The following is a 19,753-nucleotide window of genomic DNA, read 5'->3' on the forward strand; positions in this document are numbered from 1 at the left end:
TTATTGAATGTCAGGAAAACAGTAAGTGATGAACACTGAACACACACTGCTGTTGGCCACAGCTCAGTCTAGACACTGAGTCACACACACGGATTCGCTAACTTTACCCACTGTCTACATGTATTGCTTCACCATTTTTGTTCCATTGCTTAAATGATTCTAAAATCGCAAATGCTGCCAACACTTAGCCCATCAGTGGCACTTCCCATTATAATTTAGTATTAATCGTCAATTTTTAAGGCAACGTTGTTTTAAATGCTAAATGTATAATAATCTGTTATATATTTAGGTGGACAGTAAACTTCAGCTTGAACAAGCATTAAACAGCTCAAAACCTCATTTTGCCAAAGTGTGGCTGATTACATCGCCAATATCTGAAGCTCTGAAGACAAGGCAAAGAAATCATCCTAATGATAGCGCTTTCCTTGAAAAGTGTGTTTTAATCAACTGAAATATGTTTAAATCAGTTTTTATTTTTATCTGGAAGGGGTAAAACTATCCATTTAAAAAGTATTCCCCTGCTATGAACTGTCACTCTATTGGCAGCAGAAATGGTGACTCATCTCTTTCATTCATTTCTCCACAACAATATACTCGCTGGGCCAATTTGGCAGATCAGAGGTTTGTGAGCAGGCAATCTCCTCCGCTGGAGTATGCTTGAGCAATTTTGCTCAGCGCGTCATCTTTAAATGATGTGACATTTACTGAAGGCTCTCTCGTATGGCTTCCGTCTGCGCTGACTCAGATCACACGCGTGACTCATGTCATTGATTTCCACAAATTTTGCTCCTACTACAATAGGTTATTTAATCTGTGTTTGTTATTTTGTACACAGCATATGGACAAGCTTTTGTCCCTGGGGTTTCCATTGTTTCATTTTACGTAATGAATGACAGATTTCCAAAGTCATTTAACAATCGCATGAAAGAAATAATAGAAATCAATACAGCCAAAACAAAACGTAGCCCTCCAAAATTTCCCCCAAACCGACATCTGAATTATGTCATTTGAATGATTTTATAAGTCGATGATCACAAAATTGGTGACAAAAATGCTGTTATTGTACCTTTAGGGGGTAAAGTTTTTTTTTTTTCCTGCCAGTGAATTTATAACTGAATGAACTTCACCATTAAATAGCAACAGGATACTTTGTTGGATAGGATAGGTTATACAAAAAAAGAAGTAAATGTGAAAAATATTGGTTGAACTCAAAATTTCATATCCTTCAACAAAATTCTAAAATAAAAAATTCAACTAGAAAGTTTCACACATTTCACACATTTATTTCACAACATAAATGAACTGCGCTGCTAGGATCCTGATGAGGGTGCGGAAAAGCGACCACATCACACCCATCCTCCGTTCTCTGCACTGGCTCCCCATCAAATTCCGAATAAATTATAAGATCGCCCTCCTCACTCACCAGTGCATCCTCGGACATGCTCCCCCATACCTCAAAGAACTCCTTGCCCCCAAATCTGCCACCCGAAACCTCCGCTCATCCAATTCTCACCTTCTCCATATCCCCAACACCAAGCTGCGTACCATGGGCGACCGGGCCTTCTGCCATGCAGCCCCCACACTGTGGAACTCCCTCCCCGACCACCTTAGAGCACCCCAATCCACTGACTCTTTCAAAACCGGACTTAAAACTCACTTCTTTAATTTGGCATTTCTGTGATTCCTGTTTTTATATCCTGGTTGTCGTCCAGTTGTTTTATACTTGTCCTTGCTTTTTATTCTTGTTTTTACTTGCCATGTAGCACTTTGAGATTCCTCCGAATATAAAGTGCGTTATAAATATAATTTATTATTATTATTATTATTATTAACATAGAAACACAAATTTACAGAAGGACTACTGATTTCCCAACCATTTTGTTTTTCTCTTTCCCCTTCAGACGTTGTTAGACTTGGGCGCATCTCCTGACTACAAGGACAGTCGGGGGCTAACTCCCCTCTACCACAGCTCTATGGTGGGGGGAGATCCTTACTGCTGTGAGCTGCTGCTTCACGACCATGCGCAGGTCGGCTGCGTGGACGAGAACGGCTGGCAGGAGATACACCAGGTGACAATGTGCCAGTGAAGACAGGGACAATAAATTTTCTCCACTCGCGTAAACATTTTGGAAATGCCAGAAACACAAATCATTGTGACTTCTCCTTCATTCAAATTTCGCAGCATCTGGGTCATTTCGGTCCACTCTGACAATTGGTGCTGGACGCTCCCAGAGCAGTTTTTGTCCCAACTTTTGAACGCAGTGTTGGACAGGATGGGCAGGGATATTAAAATCTCACACGCTGTGGCTTTTATTTTGTTGTTCTTCTGTAACTAAAGACTGTTTGTCTGTTTAACTGCCACTTCCAATTCCATCACTTCAAACTTGATTTTGCGCTTGCAGTGTTTTCTGAAAATGTCCATAATAAAAGTTATCTAAAGCGTAAAATATGTTGGTCTCCACCAATACACTTAATGCCAATAGTGCTAAAATCACTACTTACCAGCCATTATTTGGGATCTTCGTAAATCAGGTCTAGTTTGGCTTATTGGGTCACTTTGTAACTTTGCCACTTTGATTTCATCCTGTACCTGCAGTCATGCCGCTATGGCCACGTGCAGCATCTGGAACATCTTCTGTTTTACGGAGCGGACATGAGCGCCCAAAACGCTTCCGGGAACACGGCCCTGCATGTGTGTGCACTCTACAACCAGGTATCGCTTTTTATCATTTACAACACTCTGCTACTATCTTGCAGTTTATCAACCATGCGATATTGGTTCCTTTTTGTGCTTTTGTTGTTGTAAATAGTATGTTTTAAGGGTTTTTATCGTAACCTATTCTTCTTTACTTGAATATACTCACAAGTAGAAAGTAGAACCACAGTCTATGCATATTTCATTCATTTACTAAATGTCGGGAGAACCGTGAAACACAAGCACACTCATAACTCACACGGATGAAGGAATTATCGATACATGCGGTATCGTTACACCTGAATCAAAAGTCGATATTATGATAAATGCTACCATTTTCGGACACGTTACAGCTTGACTACACCAACATTAATATCTACTGGTATGTGAAAAGATAGCCTTCCATATCGATGAAACAGTATCAAATCTCAATATGGCATATCTGTCACACCATCATCACATCGTCACTGCCACAATGCCTGTCAGGATACATTGCATTACATTACAACATCAATATCATAATGTAATATTTCTCAGTCCGTCACCATACAGCATTGACCCAGTTTCTGTCTTTTGTAATACGATCAGTACATCAGCATTCAAATATACTATTGTGATGCGATGCAATACTGATACAGCAGCATCAAAGATTGATACTCTTCCGGATTGTGATGTAGTTAGTAGTGAGTCACCATGTCTTATTTTTTTTTATTTTTTTTTTTATTTTTTCATTCAGAGACATACAGGGAAATCCATAGAAAAATGCAAAAGAAGGTAATGAGCCTTTGCGTAAGGACTTAGCCAAGGACCAGTGCAGTGACAATAAGCATTGATTCTGATCGCTGACATGTCAGTGAATGCTGTGTCGTGATGTGCTTATGATACATCATCGACCACCCCCTTCTGTTGTGTTACGGGTCAAATTGACCCGTGTTCATTTTTATAAGAATAGTCTTCTTGTCTTCTTCTTTTCATTCTTGAAAAATAGTATTGATGTCGTTTCATTTGTATTCTGGCCGTCATCTTCTTGACTTGAGTAAAAAGAAGTTTGGGCTCTTTGTGTGTCCTCCATTAGAGAGAAGTCCCCGTTCTTCTCCCCGGGGGGGCGCAACACAGAGATGAGCAGATTGTTCTGGAAAAGTTTAAGTCTGCAATCACGTTGCCAAATAGGCAGGCGCAATCTATCTGAGATCAATACATCCGTAGTCGGACACACAGGAGGATGCCAAACTGTGAAAGATGAGCGATGTCCTACATGTGTAGCAACAGGAGGACTTTTTGATTGGTGGCGATCACAGGGTGACACTGTCTACTCACGTAAACTCGATGGATGTTTAAGTTCTTGTCTGGGGAGAGAGGGGGTCTACTAGTGCCGTCTCTGAGCTCTACAGAGAACACAAAAAAAGGGACGCATAGGCACACTCGACTGCAATGGATGCGTTTTTGCGACTCAAACCAATCTTTTTGTGAAGGCACAAAAGACACCTGGCACAATTTCCCAGGTTATGGTTTGTCAAGTTTAAAAGACATTATTTCCACATTACAGGGACTTCAAACGTTGATGCTGGAAATACAACTCTTAGAATAGTCAACGTGTCAGTTCCACATATATGATTATGATTGTTCCACTTACTAGTCACTGTCGCCTTGCACAATAGAAATAAACAGATGGACTAGAAATAATGAAGAAAAAGTCGCATAATGAATTGGCTTCTGAATCATCCGATGTACAAACATGGATGTGACAGGAAGCATCTGTCTTTTAAAACATGACTGGTCAGCAAGTGACTATCACGTCACGCCATGCTGAAGATATCATGGAATAGTGTTCCAAGTGATTTACTGCAGGAAGACTGATGGTGCAGGCGCTAATTGGCTTCTCCGAGTCTCAACGTACACTTTGTGCTGAGTCTTTGTAAACAAAATGGAAAAGTTTTTTTTGGGGGGGGAGTTGGCAGCATGGTGTCTAAAATATGCATACACACCTAAATGACAACCACAATGTTAAATGTATTTTGTATTATATGGACGTTTGTAGAGTTAACCTACTTGCGCTTCACCTTTTGCGGAACCCTGTTTTTTGGCATCAATGTGGAGGACTGAAATTTCGTCTCAGACATACAAAGCATGCGCACGCTGGAGGATGTTTTTGGATCAGTCTTACAAGGTCATAGCTCAGTTAGCTCCAGAGTTGCTCTTGATCTGCTACGGGTGATTTCTTTTCAATTTTTCTGAAGGTTTGTAAAACTGGTTGGTGTCCACTTATGTTTACATCTCTTATTCTTTAACGGAGGCAATTTAATATTTGTTTCTTACGCTATAATTTCCTGATTTTTTTTTTTTTTCAATCCATCACATTATGTTGGAGATGGACATTTTAACATTTAAGCTTTTTATATTTTAGGTCATTTCTCAATTTATTCAGTCATTTATAAATGTTTGAATGCCCTGTAATGTCACTCAGTGAGTTTGGTGCTGGTGCACTTGCTTGCTTGGACAAAACCTTGGCCTGTTCATTCTGTGCTCTGTGTTAAATTACATATCGACCTCCCCCCACCAACCCCCAACTTTGAAGCCGAACAGCCAGGTCCCTCCCTGCACGTGTGGGCCAGTAGATGTGTCCATCAATCTACTAGTGGATTTTACCTTGCCTTAGGGCTCTGTGTACAGTTACACTAAGTACACGGTAGCTTGGCCTTCCGCACATTTAAAGAGAATAAAAAAAAAAAAAAAAAAAAACAGGTTGCCACCAATATCGGAAAACACAAGCCATGCTTTCACTGTTTTTGTTCCTGCTTTTATTCCTCGTGGCCCTGCAGTAGACTAATGAGCGGTAATTCATATGTATGAGGCACAATAGCAGTTGCTGTGCAGTAATTCTTGGTCTTTCATTCTTATTATTAGGACTTGGGAACCTTTTTACGTAATTGTGCAAATTAAAGTAATACTTATGACTGCGATTGGTTGGCAACCAGTTCAGGGTGTCCCCCGCCTACTGCCCGATGACGGCTGGGATAGGCTCCAGCACGCCCGCGACCCCGGTGGGGACTAAGCGGTTCAGAAAATGAATGAATGAATGAATGAATGAATGAATGAATGATGTCTCCCTTTTAAGGACAAAAAAAGAAAAGGATTAGGCACAGCATCCAATTGTGCTGGTGAATCCAACGTGTACGCTACATGCTGGTGGTTGTTGTCTTTGTTCAAAAAAGTACATTGTGTTAACAAACAAGTCATTTTTTCACCAAATTCCACATCCGGCCAGGATGAGGATTTTGCCCTGAACATACCCTCGGGCTTTTCCCTCTTTATACGCTTCCTTTTTGTTTCTGCAAGAGCTCTTGTATTGATCCCTTCTTTTCTTGAGTGTTACTCTTCCTCTCCAGCTAGACGATAGTGCTATTTGTAAAAGGTGACATTTAAAAGTCTGCAGCCATGCGACCTCCAGCACGCCTGTCTAATAGGCAGACCAATTAAAAGTTGAGGGAAATAGCACCTGTTCACCTGAGCGCATGATTTTGACTGCTCAAATCACATAAGTGTCTGCGTTGTCATTCAGGACAGCTGTGCTCGGGTTCTGCTCTTTCGGGGGGCCAACAAGGAGATCAAGAACTACAACAGTCAGACTGCCTTTCAGGTATGACACTTCTGCTTAAAGGGGGTACATGCATGCAAGTTTTTTAACATCTTAAGAGTGCTAACATTGGTCGGTATAACTCCAATCAACGTCAGTAAAGTTTCACTTATCGGGATGTCTCTAATAGAATATTGAACAATGTTATTGTTTACGATTGCTCGAATTTTTCTAAGCAGATTGGTGGAGGAAAAAAACATCTGTCATAAGACACATATTGAGTAAATATAATAAAGTAAATATAGAACACGTTTACTTTTTGATTGTCACATTTTTCTGAGCACGCTGAGGAAAAATCATTCACAGCCCACATCCCAGGATAATCACTCAGGATTATCTTTCAGGCACATCTGACAATTGGGCCTTAGCTGACTGAAGGGACTTTCACACCGCATCAGTCATAGCGAGCGATAAGCATATCCATACTGCTAATTAATCACGTGAACCCTGCAATAAATGTTTTCTACTGTTGAACTCAACAATACGCTATAATATGTCTGTCGTCGCCCCCCAGGTGGCTATTATAGCCGGAAACTTTGATCTGGCTGAAATCATAAAGGTCCACAAAGCATCAGATGTTGGTGAGTAAGTGACTCATATTTTGCCAAAACTTCCTCCAGGTTTTAAGGCTGTGAAGGTTTCAGATGGAAAGATGTCAGGAGGGAAAGTATAAAGAGACACGGAGTTAAAAGCCGAGGAGATGAAGAACATGAGATTAAAGAGATGCAGAGAAGGTTTCAGGCGGGGTACTGGGTCCCCCATCCAACACGTGCTGAACTGAGCTGGCAGCTGCTACATGTAGGGAAACTATGCCATCTAGTGTGCATAATCCTATGCCTATACAGTACACACTTTAAGTCAAGTACACAACACAGCATTACCATCCCATGCCTATATTACACTTTGTGCATTTTCCAATGTAACAAAATAGAAATTTGATTCATCCTGATGAAGGCGTTAACATTAAAACAGTCCAGCTTAGTGACATTGAAACACGTAGTAACATGTAAATTATGTTTCTTTATGTCCCTTAATGTCTCCCAACGTCCTATACAGCCACCATGGCCCAGGTTGTCTTACAATGTCCTCTATTGCGTCCCATTTTGTTCGACAGTGTCGCATCATGTCCCTTCTTGTCTAATAATGTCCCATAATTTCCTTTATTGTGTCTCATCCTCTCCCACAACATCCCCCATTAAGGCTGTTAAGGTCTTATCATGTCTCGTTTTGCCATATTTCGTCCCTCTGTGTCCCATTGTCTCCCAACGTGTTACGTTATGTCCAATTGGGCCGCACAATGTCCCTTCTTATGTCCAATTTTGTCCCAACAGTATTAGGTCTCATCACATCCGTTTTTATCCTATAGTTTGTGATATTGTCCCATTTCTCCCACAGTGTCATAGCCGTTATAGCCCATTACGTCCCCTTCTATTATTTGTTTTGAATGGGAATATTATGGGAGTCAATTTCTATTGCTTTGAAATGAATGATTAAGTTCAACCTCAAGTTGGGTTTTGTGTCATCTCAGTGCCTTTCCGAGAGACGCCCTCCTACACCAACCGTCGCCGAGTGACGGGCCCCACCCCGTCCCCCCGCTCGCTGCTGCGCTCGGCAAGCGACAACAACCTCAACGGGAACGACGGTGCCCACGCATTCCGGCAGATGCCTCGAGAGTCTCGCGGACGACAACAAGGTCACTCCCCTGTGCCGTCGTTACGCAGCCTGCCTGCCTTCGGACAGCAGCAGGGAGGCAGCTTTGGGGAGGTAAGACAGTATACTGTGCTTCTGTTCTATTTTTTTTAACTACACAAAAAAGAAAGTGATCCAACAGTCTTACATGAATGATTGGACAACTTGAATGCACAGATTGATAATTGTTCTTGAAATTGACTGCACGAGGTCTCGCATTGTGAACTTCATGTGATCAACTCTAGAACAGAATCAGGGCCCGTGGTCACTTTGACGTCAGTTTTACTTGACAGCAAAGGTCAGCATAATGCTAAACGCAGTCTCTCAGATGAATGAAATGTATTCTTCGTCCACCGACGCAATATTCATCAGGATAGTGTATTTACAATTGTAGATGCAGGGAAAGCTGAATGGATGGCTTGAATTTTATAAGCTCAAATTTATTTGCTTCCAATATGTACTCCTTTGCTGATGTCCAGAGTCGTCATGGCGACTTCCCCGACAGCAGCCTTCAGAGCACGGGCAGCTCCAGGTCCTCTCATTCCCGCTCACCTTCCTTGCATCACTCGCATGATGACGACAGACCGGTACCCAGACGTTCCCACAGCCACGGCTATCCCCATGGACATCGGGGAAGACTCAGGTCTGTGATGCATACTTTGGCTTTCAGGCTGAGAGCTGTGTCTACATGTAGATGCAACAAACTATTCATCCTTTGAAAACACCTGGCAGGTCCTCGCCCTTCCTCCCTATCAATCAAACGCTAGCACTTGTCGGGAGTGAGAGCAAAAGGCAGGCCGGATTTGGTCGGTCTTATCATGTTCGCCGAATCCTGGCCTAATTGGCCTTCTGCATACGTAGAGTTAAGACCTTCCTACTTGTGCGCATTACCCTTTAAAGAATTACAGAGTGAGGTGAATGCATAAAGGTGCATAAAAGCATAAATGCATAAAAGCTGCTGGTATGTGCCAGCTGCTCTTTATGGGCCACACGCGCACCCTTGAATATTTTCCCTCAATAATACGGGGATCGTTTACTGACCTTCTGTTTACAGCTTAGTTTGTATTGGACGGTTGACCTGTGCGATATGTTTCATTCATATTGTACTAAAACACGCCAGCAAGGTTGGTTATGAGGTGAACACAAAGTTTCTTGGTAACACCAATCATGCATCCAGGGTTAATTTGACTCATTAACCCTCAAAGAAATCCCAACATGTGTACATGTGATTATGAACTACATTGCTATTTTTGATTCATATATACTGCATTATGTCTCAGAGGATAATTGTTTTCTCATTTCTCATATTTTTCCCACCTTTGAAAACACGTCAGCTGAGACAAAGCTGTTGTGAATGCTGATAAATGTCTGCGTGAATGCCATTTTGTGACATTTTCACATTCAACTTCGGGTCATAGCCACTCGCACCGGGGCGGCAATATGGACTCATTATCTGCGTGTTAACCTGTCGAGTGGCCTCGCCAATCCAATCAAGTGCATTATCCTCTTCGTGTGATAGGAGTCATTTATTTGTAATTGTTAAGTCAATTCTGATGCGCTTTCAAGGCCAAAATGGCCAAGGAGCTTTTTTTGGTCATGCTTGACAGACATTAGCGTCCTCGGCCTTTTTTGATGAATTTACTCGAGAGAATGGGAAATAACAATCAAATGTAATCTTGCTCCTCTAAATGTTGTATCATTGGTGTTGATGCTCGCTGATTCCTATCCCCAATGCTGTACAGTACAGAAACCAATGAATCATCCTTGGGTCCTCCCTTGCAAATAAGTTATCCACTGACATATGAATATTAAAACACCTGTTACCTGCTATGCAGTTCCCTCTAAAATTTCACAATGCATATCACACGCGGATGGCAGTAGGTCGAAAAGAAGCTCTCGCCAAGGAATCGTGTCTTTGTGCATCCTGGTGTCCCTTGCCTCTCATTCCTCCTCTTCTCTCTGCTTGGTGTTGTTCCACACTGCCTTTCAAACATTAGCATGCGAGAGTCGTTCCCTTTGGTCGCCCGCTACCATCAGCCACCATAGTAATTGGAAAGCCGTCAGCAAGCTGTTGTTGCTTGTAGATGGGGATGGAGAGAGAAAGGTTTGTGTGTGTGGAGGGGGAAGTCATGGATAAGAATAGAGTTGAGGCGGAAGGGAGCAATCAAGTAAATGAAAGTTATAATGTGAGTGATACAATTTGATGGGGCCAACTCACTGAGAAAAGGAAGACAGACGTGCACAAAATACATCAGTGCAATATACTGCATTGTTCTGAATCAATATCAGTGAGAGGGCCAGTCCTCTAAAGAGATTTTTGAACGAAAATAAACGGACATTTTCGAGTTAACGCATTTTCCCCATTGAAAATAATGGACATTAAACGCCTTTATTAACTGTACAAGCATTGTGTGAAGTAACGTTTTCAACTTTGATACACGAATAGATAATTCATCCATTGTTTATAAAAAAAAAAAAAAAAAAGCAACAGTGTGGCAGAAGGCAGGAACACAACTTTATTCCATGACTGTCTGCCAACAACTGTGGCCAAAGAGACATCATCAAAAATACAAAGAGAGTATGACATCACAAAGGGCAAACACATCACCCTAACTCGTGAGAGGCTTGGTACTGAGGTCCGCCACAGCATCGGTAATTTCGCAGACAAGCAAAGGCCGGCAGCTCTGCCACTGTTGGAGTGGTCACAGTCAACTTTCAGCATGGCCAGACAAAGCAGCTCCTTTCATTCATTTTCAAAGCAGCACTATGAAGTGTACAAAAATGCCACCCATGCACCCTTGATCATGCTTGAATTTAAAATCTGAATGGTTAAAGAATCAGTCCATTAATAAGATGATCCACTATAACAGTTTAAGCAAACAGAACGGCAGAAGCACGATTTTGTGCAGCATGACTGCAATCCAAAAACGGTGTTTTTTTTCTTCTATTCTATTTCATTGAATTCACATGACTAACATTGTAGTTACTTATGATAGTACTCAAGTAATTTACTTTGTTTAATGGGCCACTAAATTGAAATTGAATTTCAGCAATCTTTGTGACTTCATTATTTTTCAATCAAACAGTAATATTTATACAGGGAATTGCTACGTGCGTGTGTGTATATGTATATATACACACGTATATATGTATAGACAGACAGACAGACAGACAGACAGACAGACAGACAGACAGACAGACAGATAGATAGATAGATAGATAGATAGATAGAGAGATAGAGAGATAGAGAGATAGAGAGATAGAGAGATAGAGAGATAGAGAGATAGATAGATAGATAGATAGATAGTACATGCATATAGATCAGAAAAGCCACAGTGCTTGATTTGCATCGGTTGCACGCACCATTACAAGCAGAAACATTCAACTCTTTGAAGAGCTCATGTAAATTCTTAAACAAAGCCGCGAGGTGTGGCATTGTCCCACCCCTGCCTCAATTTGAGCCGACCTTGCTTGTTGTTTTCAGGTGCATTTTAATTTCATGAGCATAGAGAGCTTTACACATTTATGTTGTGTAGTATTAAATGTGTTTGAGCCCGAGAGGCGAAGCGAGAGCAAGAGGAGGAGCAGGATGCTGAAAGCACGTGGCTAGACTTGTGGCAACGGAGGAGGGATGAATGAAAACTAGGTGGAGCTCTGCCACTGCTGTAGTTTGCCAGCTTTCACCTTGCATGTGAAGAGATGCTGAGTGGAGGAATGGACGCCAGGGAAGGAGGGGAGGAGCAACAGTTCAACCACATGGGCTTGAGCTGTTCACCCACCCTTCCCTACCCGGTTGCACAAGCCAATATTTACACATACACACATATATACACACGCACACACACTCAAGATCAATTGTGTGCATTGGGAACACCAGTGCAATATGTCGGAGGGGGTTGCGTGTGTAAGGGTAGCATGCTCGTAGAGGGGCTTGTGCGAGCGGTCAAAGGGGAGGGGTGCAACACAACAACAGAAGCAGCGGCAGTAGTAGCAGCAGGATTGACCGAGTGTGTAAAGGAGTGGTGGAAGGAGAGGAGGAAGGGGGGAGGAAGGACGGAAGGCGGAGGGGTTCCCGAAGAGAAAGGGAGCAGAAATCCACACGCCCCCCCCCTTTCGACAGGAGGGATCCGTCGGTGTCGGGATCCGTAGTCCCACCTGCCAGCGGGGAGACATGCTGGATACGCATCCCTCCTCTCCGCAGGGGGCTTCTGCCAAGTCGGGATGACTAAGAAGGAATTCCAATGGGATCTATCTACCTGACACTCTTACTTTTGCTTCGGTTGTCACTGGATCCTCTCCCGTGGAACGGCTATTGTTTGAACGCAGACCTTTTATGAATCTCTCCCTGTCCTCCGCAAAGATCAGGGGCCGTCGCCCGCCGGCGGCCCCGCGGACGGTCATGTCCGTGACCACGGGCTTTGGCTACCAGCTGCCGGGGATCACCACGGTAACCTATGTGTTTGTTTACAGCCCCGGCTCGGTGCAGCGAGACCCAAGCCCGCCTCATCACACACCGCCGGCGCTAATGAGCGCCCGCGGGCCCAAGCGAAAACTCTACAGCGCCGTCCCGGGTCGCACCTTCATCGTGGTCAAGCCTTACACGCCGCAAGGAGAGGGGGAGATACAACTCAATCGGGGAGAGAGGGTCAAAGGTAAGATTTTCTCAACTGCACTGTTTCTCGACCTTTGTTGACATAAGGAAAAATACTATGGCGGACCGACAAACAAAAATTGCAAGAAAAAATGAATTACAATCTAGTAACAGAGCATTTAATTATTCTGCCTGTCACGAGATGTCGCTGACATGGATGGATGAAAACATTTGAACTTTTTCCTCTACTTTTTTAGACCAGCAATATGCAATGTTTCTGTATGGGAAATTTATATCTCAGATATTTGTATTTCTTTCTGCGTTTTATTTTCAAAATAAAGTCAAGCCAAATCAAAACAATAACAGTATTTATAGTTCATAAAATCATTTTTTCAACAAATTGTGTAAAATTAGGCAATTTCCTGAGGCAAACCTGATCTCTCACTGCATCCTGTTTGGGAATTGCTGCTGTACTGTTTTCTGTGTGTGTGTGTGTGTGTGTGTGTGTGTGTGTGTGTGTGTGTGTGTGTGTGTGTGTGTGTGTGTGTGTGTGTGTGTGTGTGTGTGTGTGTGTGTGTGTGTGTGTGTGTGTGTGTGTGTGTGTGTGTTTGTATGATCCCATCACTACATCAGACTCAATTAAGTGCACAGCTAAAATGGACAAACACTATGAGAATGCCACTTAGTAGAACTTGAGCTGTTCCTTAACGAGATTTGTATGTTAGGATGCAACAGATTCAAGGCAACAGGACTGTCCTATTTTCTCTCTGCGGCGGGATAGAAAAAAGTGTGAATAAGTTCCTCGAGCAACGTGGAGTGTCGTATTTGTGTTTGGCTGTTTCTATCTTAGCATGCTGCTGCTGCAAGGTCATTGGACTGTAACATTTTTTTTATTCTGGGGGTGGGATGAACTGTTCTTTAATCAGTCAAACAGCAGAAGCTCAAAATAATTTTCTCAAATGACATAGTGTTAAATTGAACAAGTAAGGCTGAGCCATTTTTCATTCTCGAGTGGAATTAACTGTCCCGTTGTCAGTCAAACACTGAAAGGGAAAAATAAATACTTGAACAAAATTGCACCCGAATTTGTGAAGATTTGTTTGTCCATTTTATTTGTACTGATCCGACTGATATAAGACAACAGGACCAAGCGTACCATTTTTTTTTTAAATGTTTAAATCATGTCATTTTTTTGTTTTGTTTTTTTGATGACCATGTTACCATGAATCAATGTTGTGTGCTAATCTTTCCACGTTTGTTGGCGTGCAAAAGACATAACAAGAACGTCCATGTGAATGTGAAATGCCACAGTGTCCAAATGGTACTGTCCTATTTGTCATTAAGAAAACGGCAGTGCCACGACTGCACAAAATAAAAATGGTCATTCTTCCCATACAGCATAGAGCTATGTATCTTTCTGCCTCATATTGCGCTCCACTCATGTTACAAACATTGCATTTCTTTTTTCTGCTTTGTACAGAGCAGCAGTGGCTCAGCTTTTCATCTGTATGTGTGTGTGTGTGTGTGTGCGTGGTTTTTGTCTCCATCCATGCCTCACTCAAGACTTTGACTGTAATGACGTAGAAGGTAAACGCCATTCTGTTCTTCTCCACCTTTTCCTCTGTCCTCCACGTTTCACTCCTCCTTGTGCACCGTGTAGTACACCCGTGTAACTGCCCTGTTTGAATCACCGCAAGTGGGTTTAGTGAAGCTGTCGGGATGGGCATGGCACTATAGCAAGTAAGCAAGCAAGAATAATCAGTTTTGTATCCACGCCAGGGGCTTCACGATTTGGCAGAAATCAGGAGTGTGAGAATAATTCTGACGCAACATTTTATCGACCTGTAAGCAAGGATCAGCGACATACTGTACGTGTTTGATATGGTAGGTTTGGGGAAGGAGATAGTGGCAGCATTCTTATCTCATCTGTGACTTTAGAGAGAACGGTCATTCCTTAAATTGCAGTCCAAAAATTCATTTTGGAATTTTCTTCCAATGCCCAAGCCTTGTCCCACGAGAGTGCATGCAAATTCAAACAGGTCTTGTCAAATTCCTCTTGTCCTGGAGTGCTCTCCCACTTGAGCATGCGACCTTTTTCTTCCCCCATCCCGTCACCTTTACATGGGCATACCCCAGCTCCACTCGAGAGCCCCCACTCTCCCACTTTGCATCCATCATGGCGGTTCATACCCACATTAGCTTAATGAAAACACTTCAGAGAGTGAGTAGTTGCTGCACTCTGGTTTGCGATCACTCACACTTTCTTCACATATGCCAGGAAGCTTAGAATGAAAGTATTTGGTCTCATGTATGATCCTATAAAGAGGTATCCTTTCACCATGATATCCTTCTGCACACCTTAGCCAGTGGATATTCTTCCATATGCTCTCACATGTTCCTAATAGAATCTTTTGTCTACTTTATGGTAACAATGATGTCATTTGCATTCTTATTACTGATACAAATGGCAAACAAGCCAGACCTGTTACGCATAACGAAACCCAATTATAGAACATAAGCGTAAAACCATGACAGATACAAATGATGTGTCAGGTTTTTCAGAAGGCAGATGAGGATTCAAGGGCAGCCTCGTGGATAGCGGTTCGCTCATAAGAGTTAGAGTCCAAAAGTGCTCGGCTTGATTCTCAGCTCTGAGCATACTGTTTGCTGTTTTTGGAGTGAAACTTTATCTACTTGAGAGACAGTTGATCCATGAAACAATGATCTGATAATAGTTTTAATGTGAGGAATAAAACACAAAATACAATACAATTGAAAAGCAATACAATTACAGTGTTGCCTTGTAAGCCAAGTCGTTCTATGACCATGCTCAAGTGCCAAATCTTTCCCCACCAAAATGAATGGAAAGTTCTTTACTCCATTCCCCTTTGATAGTTAATGTTTGCATCGACTCGTTTTGGTGTGCATACATTGGCTTCCAGGAAGCTGTATAAAGCAATTAGGATATGTTCTATTTATGTTGTTTTGTGTTGTTTGTTAGTATAAGCCAGCAGAAGCCAGACTTGTGTGGTTGCTCCAAATATACAACCTTTGATTTTCAGAAAATTCAGTTAGAAGATTGAGGAAAGTCATATTATGAATATATATGTTTAGTCGGTATGTGATCAGTCCAGGGTGTACTCCGTGTCTCGCCCACGATTCGGCTCACCCGAAACCTTAGTGGACGATCAGTAAAGAAAATGTGTGGATCTGCTGTCCAGTTACTTTTCTTGTCAGCGCAGACCAATCCTTCATCCCTCCACAAATGAGAAAAAATTGTTCAAGGAATGCATTCACAAATGCTTCCATGGGCACATGGCTGCCAGGATCTTGGTGGGACATTGCGGCTAAACCATCTGGTTCTGTTATGCAACACTGGCTGTCACATTGCGTGCCATTTGCCAGCGCCTATGTTATCTTGGGGACGTAAACATTTGAATGGTTGTTGGAGTTAAAGTTAAACTAGCAGTACCTAATAATTTGGTTTCTAAACAACAGCTGGTACATCATTTTATGATAGGGGGAATATTGACTTTTTCATCGTGACGCCAAATTAAGCACTTAACGCTGATGGTTAATTGACGTTTTAATTGTTTGTGTACAGATGGTTGGTTTTTCTAGAGAATTGCCAAAATTAAACAACCAAGTTTATCTTGTATGAGCTGTCTCGTTTTGACTTTTGCCGGATTGTGATATAACAGTCCGGCTAATTTACGTAGTAAAGCCTCCAAAGTGAAATTCTCATATAGGAACTCCTCATGACAAAGGCAAAAGATAAGCAGAGCTGCAGTGTTGGATGCACAGTTTACTGTCACTAGCATTATTCTCACGTGCAGCACATATTTAGTTGTTCACCAAAATTGATGATGTTTGTGTTTTGTGTGTCACCACATGCATGGAATCGCTCCACTAATTGAAAAGTCTAATCTGGTGGCAAGGTGACAAAGTGCTTCCTCCTCGAGTGAAAATGCACTTCATGCTCTGACTGTCTTAATGGTAGATCTCTTTTTTTTCTTCATACCTCGAGCGAGTCGACGCTCGCCTTGTCCCACTCCACAGCTCTCCCTGTCATCATGGTAATGGAAGCCGTATTCGGTACTGGTCCCCAGTTGTTTAGCAGTGGCTCATTTGCACTAAAAAAAAGTATTAGGGGGAGCTTGTGCTATAATTGTTGATCCTCGAGGTGTTTTGTTTTTTGTTTGTCACAGAAATGTTATGACGACATGTGGAATTTTAAATTGCATAAAAGAAACGCATCGCCATTAATATTCGGGAGCCGCCATCGACAAAAGTTGGAAAAAAAAATGTTCCCTTGTACCTTATTTATTGCATTCAATGAGTCTTAAGCAGAGAATGACCAGTAGTCCCCCTTGAGGCATCAGAGAAGCTATTTTAAAGATGTACGACTCTGTCTTTGCTACATAATTCATTTCATCACATCTGTATTCATAAATGGATGGACTCGTTAATAGTAATAGTGCTAATTTGTGACAGAGGGCGAAAAGAAGTCAAGCGGACTTAAAAGCGAAGAAAGATTCTGTTACATGGGAGAGCATAAGAGAGCCTGATTAAAGCCAGAATTTCTGATACCGCTCTTGTATTGGGCCTCCTCATAGGAGCGTACAGGTGTACCTAATGAAATGTCCGGCGGGTGTGTATGAAATATTAACACAATGGGCTGTTTGTACCTTGAAGCTAACTGTCATATTGCTTTGCATTACAAACATGACAGTGATTAATTGAAGTGTAATTAGTGTGTTAACAACCTCACAGGCCACACACACACACAGACACACACATCTTCATCTGCGTGCTCTCGTTAACATCTTTGTTAATCACTAGCTTTGCCAGAGGAGCATCCTTATGATGAGATCACAATAGGTAAATCTAATTAGAAAGGTGTAGTATGTTGGATGTGCATGTAGACCTTTTGCTCCCAATCATAGAGTCTTGGAGACATAGTGGTGGTAGTAGTAGTAGTAGTAGTAGTATCTATTGAACTAAATTTATGGAATTTAGTTTTGAGTTCCATGGACAAATTCCACTTATCTATGATTTTGTTTGTTTTTGTACACTTTTATAGTGAAGGACGACGGTTCGGATTTGGGCGGTAAAAATATCAGTAATAAAGTAGATCCCAACATGTGTTGTATGTGTTGTAGAAAGTTTAGTCAATGTCGCTGTCAAACGAAAGGCAGATGTGTTTGTTTTCTTGAAGCATCTGCAGAAAATTTGCAGAAAACTGCGTTTCATTTGACAATGACGGTAGTTTGAATGTTGCACAAAGTAATCATTCTTTTTTTCTTATATTCCAAAGATGACCATCTGGACTCGGATGGTAACTAACTCATTTCTTTCCAGTCGTCACTGTGTCTTAGCAATAACTTATCACAGTATGTTATTTAAATACCTGAAAAATTTTCAGTGAGCAGTATCTGCATTTCCCAAAAATTTAATATGGTTAAAAAAGTTATTGATGAATGGCATTTGGGAGTTCAGTTCAAAAAGTGAATATCTGCATATACTCTATCTACGTTTCACTTTTTGAACGGATGCCTTTTTCATGGTAGTCTAATTTATTGAGCTGCACCTGTACTAAAATCGTACATTTGTTGTATTCACTCATGCCCTAAAGCTGACACTGTGTTTAATGAGGAGGACGAGCATCCCATTTTCATCGATGACGGTGAAGGTAAAAGTGCATTGTTGAATTGAACTGAGGATGACAAAGTGCTCTAGAAGAAGTCAATTGTGCTGCCCCTGTTAACGATGTGTGTGCCTTAGGCTACAGTATGTTGTTAATAGCTTTGGATGGTGAATAAATAAATGAAAAGCTCATTCGAGCTGAAAAAATGAAGGCAATTCCATATTTTTCCCCATCCCTGCTGTTATTGGATGATTCACATCCTGCACATTCAACTAGAGTCGTCTCCTTTAAGTGTTCATCGTCTGTACATAGTTTTCCTATACTCTTAGAGCTTCTCTCCTCCATCAAGATGAGTGACTCACTTGGAAAAGCTCCTCCAGTGATTCGAGGCTGAGTTTGAGATGTGTCTAGTTACTTTTTGTCCACAAAGACACACATACACACACGCGACGCGCCTGCCTTCCGCCGTTTAGCAGGGTCGTCCTCATACAGCTCTTTTAAGCGTACAGTCTCCGGGTAATGAGCTTGGCTCGCTTTTGTGCATTCATTGACCATCGCTGGAGCACAACACGAGCATGTACTACGACGTAACACTGTACCTTTGTGTGTGCGTGTGTGTTAGCGCACCTTCTATTTATGTGTGCACAAATGCATCCCCCTTTTGCACATCCTCACGATAACCTCGTTCTCCGATTCTCTCTCTTTATTGATCTAATCTCGTGGTCCAAATGGCTATCTCTTCTAAAAGGCACTCACTGTCGCCAGGGTAACCGCAGTAATCATCACAAACTGGCTAACCTGGTTTTGCAGTCAATGTTTTTTTTTTTGTATGCAGTGGTCTGTGATTTTAGTGGAAGAGCTCATCCACCTCTTTTGTGCTGTATTCGTATTAGAATTGCTAACATCACAGTTCTGGCTTGTACATACCCCGTCACATATGCAATGAAAGGTAAAAGTAGAGTGAATGTTGACTTATTTGGGAATCACCATTTGCAAACTCAACCACTCGTTTTGTTCAACTTTATCTTATTTGATTTAACAGCAAAATTTGGGACTTGAGGCAAACTTCTCAAGAGAGAAAAGTATGGAATGCTGTTGGTAGTGTTAGAAGCTGCAAATCAGCTGTTACAGGCTAGCTCCTCAATGTAAGGCTGGAAAAATAAAACTTAAAAAACCTTTAACCCACAACAGAGAAGAGAAACTGAGACTAACCTTTTAAAGGCATCCGACAATCGACTTTGCTAACTTAGATCAGAAGGTGCAGGTTGTTCTACTGTTCTAATTCTACACTGCTTAAAGATTCGTGATTAGAAATATTGAAGCTGTTTGAACAATTTAGGATTGCAAGACCAAAAGTTGCCACCCATTTTTTTTTTCTGAAGTCAACATGGTCATTGCACTTCCTCTGCAAACTGTCACATACCTTCATCAACTCTCTCATCTCTCATCTCTCATCTCTCTCTCATCTCTCTCATCTCTCATCTCTCTCATATCTCT

At 41.8% G+C, this 19,753-nt stretch overlaps 1 protein-coding gene across 2 annotated transcripts in view; it reads left to right on the forward strand.

The window, feature by feature from the left end:
- The window catches only part of shank3a (SH3 and multiple ankyrin repeat domains 3a), a 122,815-nt gene that overhangs the window by 65,989 nt on the left and 37,073 nt on the right, over positions 1 to 19,753 (forward strand). Inside the window, exons 9-16 of one of the 2 annotated variants that reach the window (XM_085913332.1) lie at positions 1,902 to 2,069; positions 2,597 to 2,713; positions 6,255 to 6,332; positions 6,844 to 6,910; positions 7,858 to 8,093; positions 8,498 to 8,661; positions 12,489 to 12,670; positions 14,173 to 14,196. In XM_085913332.1, coding sequence (XP_085769458.1) covers positions 1,902 to 2,069; positions 2,597 to 2,713; positions 6,255 to 6,332; positions 6,844 to 6,910; positions 7,858 to 8,093; positions 8,498 to 8,661; positions 12,489 to 12,670; positions 14,173 to 14,196 — 1,036 coding nt within the window. The remainder of the gene's footprint in view (positions 1 to 1,901; positions 2,070 to 2,596; positions 2,714 to 6,254; positions 6,333 to 6,843; positions 6,911 to 7,857; positions 8,094 to 8,497; positions 8,662 to 12,488; positions 12,671 to 14,172; positions 14,197 to 19,753) is intronic. The other variant, XM_085913334.1, reaches the window with a different exon arrangement.

The sequence above is a fragment of the Syngnathus leptorhynchus genome, chromosome 6 (assembly GCF_054491065.1).
Source record: "Syngnathus leptorhynchus isolate UIUO chromosome 6, UIUO_Slep, whole genome shotgun sequence".
In the NCBI taxonomy this organism is placed as follows: Eukaryota; Metazoa; Chordata; class Actinopteri; order Syngnathiformes; family Syngnathidae; genus Syngnathus; species Syngnathus leptorhynchus.